Source organism: Uranotaenia lowii, unplaced genomic scaffold (assembly GCF_029784155.1).
Source record: "Uranotaenia lowii strain MFRU-FL unplaced genomic scaffold, ASM2978415v1 HiC_scaffold_1120, whole genome shotgun sequence".
Lineage (NCBI taxonomy): Eukaryota > Metazoa > Arthropoda > Insecta > Diptera > Culicidae > Uranotaenia > Uranotaenia lowii.
The window spans coordinates 2,686-14,182 of NW_026597101.1; the positions used below are offsets into that span (position 1 = coordinate 2,686).

The following is an 11,497-nucleotide window of genomic DNA, read 5'->3' on the forward strand; positions in this document are numbered from 1 at the left end:
CAAAAAATAACACAAAAATGATACAAGTATAGCACAAAAAAATCCCTAAATGCCACCAAATTGGCACTATAATGACACAAAAACGGCATAAAAATGTCAAATAAATGACACAAGAATGACACAATAATGATACAAAAATGTCACAAAAAATACACCAAAATTTTACGAGATGGCTCCGTATTGACAGAAGAATGACTTATAATGACACAAAAATGAAACAAGAATGTCACAAAAACGTCATAAAAATTACAATAAAATGACCCACATTTTAACAAAAATGACATTAAAAATGATCCACATACAAAACAAAAATGGCACATAAATGGAAACAAAAAGACTTTAAAATGATTCAAAATTACCCAAAGGACATATAAAACGACTTAAGCAACACAAAAATGACCCAAAAATTATCTGAAAAAGATAAAAAAAAACTCAAAAAAAATACGATAATTGGACCCAAAATAATGCATAAAAATGACATCAAAATGACATAAAAATGACACAGAAATGGCACAAAAATGGCACAACAATGACACAAAAATGACATAAAAATTACTCAGAAATGTCTCATAGATAAAATCAAATAGACACTAAAATGACGCGAAATGACTCAAAATGGCGCAAATGATGCAAAAAAATGACATGAAAATGAAACAAAATGACGAAAAAGTTACAAAAATGACACAAGAATGACACAAAAAATGACACAAAAAGACGGAAAAATAACAAAAAATGACACAAGAATGACACAATTATAACACAAAAATGGCACAAATATGGCACGTAAATGGAACCAAAGTTACACAAAAGGGCACATTAATTGAAACATGAATACATATATATAATGCAATAAAACTGAAACTGAACCAAATTACAAAAAAAAAAGTCACAAAAAATGGCACAAAACGACGCAAAAATGACACAAAAATGACACAAAATGACTTAAAATGACTCAAAATGATCCAAAATGACACACAATGTATTAAAATGCCACAAAAGTTACACAAAATTGCATAAAGTGACACCAAACTACATAAAATACACAGAATAACAAAATTGCAAAAAATGCAAAAAGGTATATGTTGCAGTTTGTTTCAACTTCTGGCTTTCGGTTTCAACTAAGAAGCGCGGATTGATCACAAAAACTTTTATTGTCTTCAAAATTTGGTCACTTTATTATCAACTTAAAGCAATGACTTAACTTGGGAAATTTTGACTCAAACGTTTATTTTGACGGTAAGAAACTAGGTCCGATCACTTCAGTGGATGCTAAATTCTGATGCTTTCATCAGCTGATTGGCGGTCGATCTACTGTCGATGAAGAGCGTAAGAGAAGGAGAACACATTTTAAACGATATGGAAATTGCTCCCTGCAATTGACTGGTTGCTCTTTTTATGCTGCATCAGTTTTGGGTCTCATTAAGGTGGTTCGGGTTTGTGCGCAAACATTACCGGCCCCCTTGATTTGCCTAGCAATATCAATAAAGTTCCTTGCAAAATAACTTCTATAAATATTTGACTTCAGCTACGTCTTAGAATATTCGTAAACATGTTGCATTCCCCTACGGAAACCCGGTGATTTTAAGGTGTATTTTTTTTTTTTTTTTTTATCTGCTCCTACTTCTATTGTGGACTGTATTTTTCCAAACCTTGATGTGGCTGTGGTTGTGGGTTGTAGCCTGTGCGCTCGATCGTGGATGTGGGACGCGATCGGGAAACGCACCGTTGACCTCGGTACCTGGCCTCTGAGGCCCATCAACTCTGGAATCAGATGAGAGGGGCTTTTTTATTCAATCAAAAATTACTTACTAACGACTTCCCTGAAGCGGTGGCTTCGAGCCACCGCGGGCGCAATATGCGCCGATGCTGCTACGATGCTCGGTGATGGTGATTGATAGATATCTTGTACGACGACTGCGATGTGGAATGTAATAGGCAAATGACGATGAACAACGGGTGTATCCAGATCCGGTGGTTGGCACGACTTCCTGCTGATGAAAGGAGTGTGTATGCCCTGAAGCAATAGTGTAAATAACACAAACTTAACTTTGTGTGGAGGTCCCTCAACCTCCACAAGACTACAAGACGCTCAATCAACTTTCATACAGCGAGGTAGCGTGCCCTTAGGGATGATGTGGTTTGTTTATGGATCTGGTAGACTTCGGCTCTTCATGGGTGGACTCTTCAATACGGACGGTCAGCGACCGCCGTGGGCACGGTAGACACTATGGAGTATGAACATTCCTTAAGCTTTTTTGATCATAATTTAAATATAAATAACTTAACTGGGCTGCGGGGGCCAACTGACCCCCGCAGGCGCGCCAAATGCGCCTTGGTGGAGCAGAACTCTACTCTTCCCTTTCTGCAGCGTTGTCCCTGATTGGTAGCAAACAAATTTTCGAGATGGCTCTTGATTTGATACCATCTTCCGTGCGAATGTCTACGACGCGTACATTTCCGTCAGTTCCTGGATGGACCGAAGCGATTCGTCCAAGTGCCCACTTTAGCGGTGGTAGGTTGTCCTCTTTGATAAGTACCATCATACCTTCTCTCAAATTGGGTTGTTGCCTTGTCCACTTGACACGGTTTTGCAAGTCGGATAGATACGCAGTTGACCACTTCTTCCAAATGGTTTGCATGTGACGTTGAACTCTTTGCCATCGAGATAATACATTTTCGCGAAGATCATCAAGTGAAGGTTCAGGTAATGCGGTTAGTTGGCGGTGCACGTAGAAATGGCCAGGAGAGAGAACTTCAAGATCTGCTGGATCATCTCGTTGCGGTGTTAGCGGTCGACTATTCAAACAAGCCTCAATCTGGGTCAGGAGTGTGTAGAATTCATCGTAGGTGTATATGTCAGCGCCAATAACACGCTTCAAGTGATACTTCATTGATTTTACCGCAGCTTCCCAAAGACCACCGAAATTAGGAGCTCGTGGGGGAATAAACTTCATCTCAATGCAATTTTTTGCGGCGGCTTGAGCAAGAGCTGCTCGTTGGGAGTTAAACATTTTTCTCAGAACATCGAGTTCTCTTTTAGCACCAACAAAGTTGGTAGCGTTGTCGCAAAGAATAAGCTCTGGCTGTCCTCGACGTCCAATCATTCTGCGTAGGGCTGCGATGAACCCATCGGTTGTTAGATCTTGAACCATATCAATGTGGCAAGCCTTTGTCACCAAACAAACGAAGATCACAACGTAGCACATGCGAGGCGCAGAGTTGCGAATAGGGAAACGATACTTAAAGGGGCCACAATAATCTACGCCAACTCGCGTAAAAGGTGGTGCAGGTGTTACACGTTCCACAGGAAGATCAGCCATAACTTGCTCCATAACTCGTGGCTTGATTTTGAAACACCGTACACAACTGTGAACAACTTTCCTGGCAAGATTTCGCAGACAAAGTGGCCAGAATTTTTCTCGAACACAAGCAGTGAGTAGCTGTGGGCCAGCGTGCAACATGGCGAGATGGTAATGATTGACTATCAGCTGCGTAAACGGGTGATGATTATCAAGGATCATTGGGTGCTTTCTTCCAACAGCAATCGGTGCGTTTTCTAAACGGCCTCCGACTACAAGTATTCCGTTAACCAGTTGTGGGCGAAGCGATTTTAGCTTTGAAGTCTTTTTCACTTCACCCGTGTAGTTGACAGCGGCAATATCTTGAGGAAAACATTCTTTCTGAGCTAGTTTCACAAGTACTTTTAAAGCTTCTTCTCTTTCGGTGACTGTTAAAAATCCTGTGCGATGGCTGTTTCTATTTTTACAGTTGAAAGAAAATCTTCGGCAGAATGCGACTATTTGAACCAGTTTGGTGTACGAACTCTTTAATAGAAATATCTCATTCGGTGGATCCACTTGAGCGGGTCCTGCGACTGTAGCCTCTTCGAGAAGTGTGTGCTCAAACTCCGCTTCATCGGTTTCTGCAGTTTTCGGCCATTCGTTGTATGAGAATTTCAACCAATCCGGACCTCGCCACCAGAGCTGATGATGTTGTAGTTCTTCAGGCGTGGCACCACGAGATAGGACGTCCGCAGGATTATCCAAACCAACGACGTGATTCCAAACTCCATCTTTAGTTAAATGCTGAATTTCGCTGACTCTGTTGGCAACAAACATCTGCCACCGTGACGGTGGCGAAGAGAGCCAGCACTTCACTATGGTTGAATCCGTCCAGAAGAAAGATTTCGCAGAAATTCGTAAACTACCCGACACCTTTTCGTATAAGTGGCTGAGTAAGAGTGCAGATGACAACTCTAACCTTGGTATAGTCATTTTCTTTTTCTTACGCTTGACATCATCCAAAGGTGCAACTCGAGACTTTGAAATAAGAAGATTGGCACAAACTTCGCCGTTGAATCCTGTACAGCGAACGTAGATGCATGCTCCGTAGGCCTTCGTAGAGGCGTCGCAAAAACCGTGGAGTTCTACAGAGATAATTTCCGAACCATAGGCAACCCATCGTGGAACTTGTAGATTGGATAGCCCAGCCAAGTTGCTCCGATATTCCAGCCACCATTGCTGAAGAGAATCGGAAAGCGTTTCCGTCCAGGAACAATTCTGCTTCCAGAGCCCCTGGAGAAATATCTTGGCCTGCACTATCACAGGACCGACTAATCCTAAGGGATCGAACAAACGGGCAAAATCGGAAAGGATGAGACGCTTGTTGATCTCAGGGGATGCATTCCACTGAGGAACAGAGAAATGAAAACAATCCGATTGTGTATCCCAAATGAGGCCTAGAGTCTTGATTTTCGTCTGCGATGTATCAAGTTCCAAAGAGATCCGACTGTCTCTGAGCTGATCGGGAAGAACCGACAGAACTGCTGCGTTATTTGAGTTATACTTTCTTAGCATCATTTTTGCCGATGCCAAAAGTGTGTTCAGTTCACTACATTTTTTGATACCTTCTTCTTCAGTATCTGCGCCTGTTAAACAATCGTCCATGTAGAAATCCTCACCAAGTGTCTTAGCAGCAGAGGGATATTTTTCCTTTCCATCTTCAGCGATCCGTTGGAGACATTTTGTAGCTAAATAAGGTGCGGAAGCGGTGCCATACGTCACAGTAGTAAGCTCAAACGTTCGTAATGGTTCCTCAGGTGAATCCCTCCAAAGTATTCTCTGGAGACGGCGATCTTCGGTAGAGACATCAATCATCCGATACATTTTAGCGACATCCGCCGTAATAGCGATCCTGTGCAACCTAAAGCGAAGAACTATGGACAGCAAATCTTCCTGTAGTACAGGTCCAACCATCAGGGCTTGGTTCAACGAAATTCCGGAAGACGTTGTAGCGGACGCATCAAAAACTACGCGTAGTTTTGTTGTAGAGCTTTCCGGACGTAAAACGTGGTGATGTGGCATATAATACGGCGGTGGCATCAAACTATCTTCCTCATTTTCGGCAATAACTTCGGTCATATGATTAAGCTCCAAATATTCATGTATGAATGCGCTGTACTCCGCTTTGAGTTCTGGATTAGATTTCAGTCGGCACTCCAAGGACCAAAAACGACGCTCTGCTTGACTCTTGGATTCTCCAAGCTGATGAATGAGGTAATCTTTCCTAGGGAGCCTAACAACGAACCTTCCAGATGAATCCCTTACGGTAGTTTCTTCGAAAATCTTCTCGCACGCAGACTCTTCCAATGATAATGTGCTAGGAGTTTGGCAAGACTCCAACTCCCAAAAACGAGTCAGCAATTCATCAACCCGTTCTTCAGTGCAAGAAGCTGACACCGTTGCTTGAACTCTCGATTCTTCGGGAACCTTGCCGGAAACAACCCAACCCAGTCGCGTGTTTTGTAATATAGGCCCAATGCTGTCAAGTTTGTGCTGTCCTTCCAACAGCAGGTCGTAAAAAACTTCTGCTCCAAGAATTAAATCAATACTGCCTGGATTTTGGAACCCGGGATCTGCCATGTCAATGCCTGGAGGTATCTTCCAATCACTGATGTTGATTCTTTTAACTGGTAGATCGGCAGTAACTTTTGGGAGAACATGGAATTTCAAGGTAGAGCGGTAGTCAGAATACCGTGAACCAATCGAAGCGGACACCGACTGAGTGGAACAGGTGCTTGATTGCCCAATGCCTTTGACCGGAAGATATTCTCGATACCGTTGAAACTTTAAAGACTGAGCAATCCTTTCAGTCATGAAGCATAACTGCGATCCTGAATCTAATAATGCTCGAGCTGAAAGGGTATTCCCGTATCTATCCCCAATCGTTAAAACTGCCGTAGATAGCAGGACAGTGGTAGGTAAAGTTGTAGGATTGGCTGATAGTACAGAACTGTGGCTAGTGGAAGGATTGTCTGTGGTGCTTGAAGATGGGGGGTTATACATGCTTGGGCTGGGATTGTATGAGGGATGGTTTTGGTTCTGGAGAGTGGAACTAGGAAAAACATCAGCTGGTCTTCCTGTTTCGTTCTGTGGTGGTGGTTGACACGCGTTGACTTCGGATGGCTGTACAGCTTGTAACTGTCCTGAATTGAACTGTGAAACTTGAAAGCCTGCGTGTAGGAGGGTGTGATGGCTTCTTCCGCAATTCTGACATGACCCTTTCACACAATATCTTGCGATGTGCCCTGATGATAGGCAATTCAGACACAAAGACCTTTTCTTCACTAACTCAACACGATCGGACACCTTCATTTTCATGAACTTTGCGCACTTGAACACGGAATGCATTGAATCACCACAAAAAGGACACGTAAACTTTTGTTGGATACCTGGGTGACTCACTATCGGCAAACGTGATTGCTTTTTCGAATCCTCCTGACTCGAATGAGCTAACGAAATGTTACGAAGTACCATAGATCTCGCCTTTAAGAATTCGATCAACTGCCGGTACGTTGGAACCTCTTTAGAATTGTGGTGAGATTCCCAATATTGTAAAGTTGCACAATCCAAACGCTGGCACACCATATGTTGGAGAATGGTGGACATCCCGTCAGTTTGCACTTCAAGTTTCTGGAGCATCATAAGCGTTGTCTCGAAATCTTTCACCACTCTGTTGAGTTGCTCATAGGATTCCTTCTCCATAGGTTTGACTGAAAACAAGATATCTAGGTACGACTTCACTAGAAGTTTTCTATTCTCAAAAGAGTTCTGAAGCGTTTGCCAGGCGATGCTGTAGTTGGCCGATGTTAATTCGATGGATCCTATTTCCGTTAATGCGTCATCTGTCAACGACGTTCGTAGATAAGTGAACTTTTCAATGTCGGACAAGTGTGCGTTGTTGTGAATCATACTGGTAAATGTATCCCTAAAAGTGATCCATTCCTGCAACGTTCCGCTAAATGTCGGTAGCTTCAACTCGGGAAGCTTGATTCTGGGTTTTGAATCGACTACTGTAGGTGGTTTAGCTTGATGAATGTTGGAACCACTTTCGGCTGCTTCTAGCACTCCCAAACTGTGCTTAATTAGGAAAAAACGATTTTCAAAGTCCTTAATGATGCGCATGTTAACCTCTTCGCGCTCGCTGATTCGCATCGCACGTTCAAGGGCCGCTTGTTCCTCGTCGCCTTCAATGCCAATGGCCATGTCTGCATCGTCGGTTATCACCTCAATCTGCTCTCGCACCCGAACGAACTTGTCGTAAACATCATCCAACTTCTCCATTCGGTATTTCAGGGAAATATAATCTCGCTCCGCTTGGTATTCATTTACAAATTCTTGAATGTTGTCCATCAAGCTCCTCAGGTTCCGTTCCTGCTTCACCAGAAGTCGTAAGTCTTCTCGAGGCATGATTATCCGGGCACGCACAACCACAAGATAATCAAACACTACTGCACAGTACCACGGTTCCACAAACAGCACAATTAACAACTTTCGCGGTTGACGAACAAGCCACCAACAGAAATACCGATGAAATAATCTTACCGACTCTCACAGAATGGCAAACCAAGCATGCAAATTATTATTATTTCGTTCCAGCAGCCTGATCTTCAATACAGGTCTACACCACAGACTTACCTGAGCACACAGTACTTAGCCTTTATCCTTTTCGATCGATGAGCGACGGGTGGGTTGTGAAATAATCAAATTCCAAAGTTTGTTGTTTTTGCCAAGTTCTGGTGTTCCGTGCGTCCAACTGGTCACAAACGAACAGCAATCCGCCAACAGCTCGTAGATCACGATGAAAATTCTCCAAAACTTGCCTTTTTTCACATTTAATCACTGTTCCCTGTTTTACTGTCCCTGGGGGAGGGGGAAGTGGAAGGCTAATTCAACCCGCGGGCGGGGGAAGGACCTTCGACCAAAGTATATCACTGAGCACTTTGGGTGCTTGAACCCAACAATAATTTTTGGTTTATTTGCACTTTTTTTCGAGTTTTCCACTCAAGAGGGGGGGGGGGTATTGGTTCCCGAGAGAGGGGAGGGAGTTCCCAGTACACTTGAGGAAATCCTCACTAGCACAATACACCGACGAAATGCAAAACAAATGCCACAACACCGCAAAAAACACCAGTACACTGCAGTTCTTTTGCTGGCCACAGGGGGGGAAGCCCAGAGGGAAGGGGAAATCACGCAGTATAATTCGTCCCTAAACAGCAACACCCAACTGCTGCTGACCCAACTTGATCCCACGCACAATACTTAACACAAAAAATCCACTTTCAAAAGGGGTTTATTCAGAGCAATAATTTGCCAATCACACTTGAGGGTGCGGGGGGGGGACTGATACGGGTGCACTAAATCCTTTGGGGGAAGGGGAGGTTCACTCAAAACTAAATCCCTTGCCCAGCATACAAGAATCCGACGCTATCAACACAAAATGACGACCCGGCAGCTTGGTTTCACTTTTCGCGTTGGCTTGGCTTGGGTATACACAATAGCCTTTGGATGTTCTTTTATAGCCCGCTCGATCCACACGGGAAACAATTGAACATCAATCAATAAACGCGCTTCTCGATCCGGCTCGTTTCGGACCAAATGTTGCAGTTTGTTTCAACTTCTGGCTTTCGGTTTCAACTAAGAAGCGCGGATTGATCACAAAAACTTTTATTGTCTTCAAAATTTGGTCACTTTATTATCAACTTAAAGCAATGACTTAACTTGGGAAATTTTGACTCAAACGTTTATTTTGACGGTAAGAAACTAGGTCCGATCACTTCAGTGGATGCTAAATTCTGATGCTTTCATCAGCTGATTGGCGGTCGATCTACTGTCGATGAAGAGCGTAAGAGAAGGAGAACACATTTTAAACGATATGGAAATTGCTCCCTGCAATTGACTGGTTGCTCTTTTTATGCTGCATCAGTTTTGGGTCTCATTAAGGTGGTTCGGGTTTGTGCGCAAACAGTATAATTTCAAAAGACATAAATGACACAAGTCTTCTCAATAATTCTATAAAAGGACCCAAAACATTACCCGAAAAATGACACAAAAATGATACAACACAATTATGATAGAAGCATGTCTTCTGGTAAATTTTTAATAAACTTTTGACTAACTATTGTTTCATAAAGTATTCAGATTGAAGCCATTTTGCAATACAAATGATTTATTTTTGAAAATAAGTCCTGCCAATTTTTTTTTCATGAAGCTTTAAAAAAATATGTCAGTTGCCTCCAGAAAAGTTTTTCAATGACTGGTGTGCTCAATGCATCATTGATGAAAATCGCGAGTTTAACGATGATACAGAAATGACTATAATCGAAACAAAAAGAATTTAGACGCATCAATAAAAATTAAAATTTTAGTTAGAACCTTTGATTTCAATAAATCTGCAATATATGTAAATTATGTTGAATAAAATTTCTTGCTGGCTTTTTACCTGAGGATAATAAAAAACAAATTAAAAATTATCATTTATTATTTAAAATTTCATAATTTGAATTCTTTGATCAAAAGTTTTAAAATTTGAAGCTGCATTTTTCGACAAATAAATTCTTTGAAATAATTCTTCTTTAAATGTGATTTTGATCAGGTTGGTGTCCATAACTGACTTTGATTAAATTCAAAATTTTAATGTAATTGAATTTTAAATTTTATAATTTTCTTCAATTTAAATCTTTAATAAAATTCTAACATTGATTGTATTGATTTTAAAACTTAAATTTTAGCTAAATCGAATGCCAATCTTGAATTTCGTTCCAAGTCTGAATTCTGCACTATGAACCTAAATACAAAACCTAAATCTAAAGGCCTGGCGAAATAAAGACATATTGTTTCAAAACTTTCCCCAAAATCCAGCCAATATGCAGGCAAATTTCAGAAATATTCCATTAAAATCAAGATGAAAAACACGTGGAAAACTGTTTTTATTCAATTGAAACACATCAACCGATTCAGAATCATAATAAGGTTACCAAGAAATAAAATTTTTGTTTATTTTGGCAAAATTTGTTTAGAAAAAAATATTTGGGCGCTAGATACATTGTTCTAAGGACTCAACTGATTTTTTTTTATTTGTAAACAGATTGAGAAAATTTTGTTAAAAATCTGGAAAATCTGGTATGCTTACTGTAACTTTGTTGGGATTTAATATTTTGGACTTAATTACTATCAACAAGTGAGAAATTTTTTGAAAAATTGTTGTAGAAATTTGGTCCTAAAATGAGTTTTCGAGGTTTTGTGGTAGAGATTTTTACACTATTAGGCCGGAACAAATTTCAAATCTTTCTTTTGTCACTCGAAGTTGGAACATCGCAAGGGTTAATAAAAAATAATGCGAAAAGCAAATAAATTGGAATAAATTTCACGAGATCTTGTAAGCAACCAAATTGGATACTATATCATTGCACAAAACCTATAAATCAAGTTATTTTTTATCAAATAATTCATTGAAAACAAGAACACAAAAGGTGAAAAAACTTCAATTTTCCAAGATTTATATTTTGGTCTTGTAATCTTTCGGATATTTGATCTTTTGTCGAAATTTACATAAAATACTTTAAACTTTCTTTATTCCCCCTTCGGGTTTTTCGGAAATTTCGAAAAGAGGGGTGACTAAAGAAGAAATTGATATTTGTTCCAGCCTTATTACTCTTGAATCAAAATTTGATTAGAAATGTCAAATTTTATGCTAAGCAACAAAAAAATCACTTGGCATTTTTGGACCTTCATGAGGGCGGGGGGTTTATCGCCCAAACCCCCCGATCTTACGGCCATCTATGTATCTATCATTTTTGTGCCATTAATTTAAAAAAATCAGTAAAGGAAAAAAAAAGACTTAAAAATGACAAGATTGGTAAAATAGATCGTTACACAGAGAACTCTTCACATGCAATCTTAACGGAATAAAAATCTGTTATTTTGAACTTTCTTATGTGTGATCAAAGAAATTATTTTCCAGGAACCTTTCATGCCAGACGATTCAAGCAAAGTTTGTTTGGATGGCTTTTATAAAATCCAATTTTTCTAGCCATTACAAAAACTTTAAAACCAGTTCCGCACTTTTTTTGGTCTTGTAATTAAACTAACCTCTAAATCCCTGCATGGATCGACTTGTGGCCGGAAAAAAAACTTTTTGACATGTTTCCGGTTTTAAC

The 11,497-nt window shown here is 40.4% G+C and overlaps 1 protein-coding gene across 1 annotated transcript; it reads right to left on the bottom strand.

Moving 5' to 3' along the window:
• Positions 1 to 2,348: 2,348 nt before the first annotated feature.
• On the bottom strand, positions 2,349 to 7,748 carry LOC129759139 (uncharacterized). Its single transcript, XM_055756552.1, has one exon. It carries the CDS (start codon positions 7,746 to 7,748, stop codon positions 2,349 to 2,351), a length of 5,400 nt encoding a protein of 1,799 aa, XP_055612527.1.
• Positions 7,749 to 11,497: the final 3,749 nt, after the last annotated feature.

Bases quoted from the DNA above. Each gene is read 5' to 3' on its own strand.
- LOC129759139 (XM_055756552.1), bottom strand. From the start codon at position 7,748: ATGCCTCGAGAAGACTTACGACTTCTGGTGAAGCAGGAACGGAACCTG.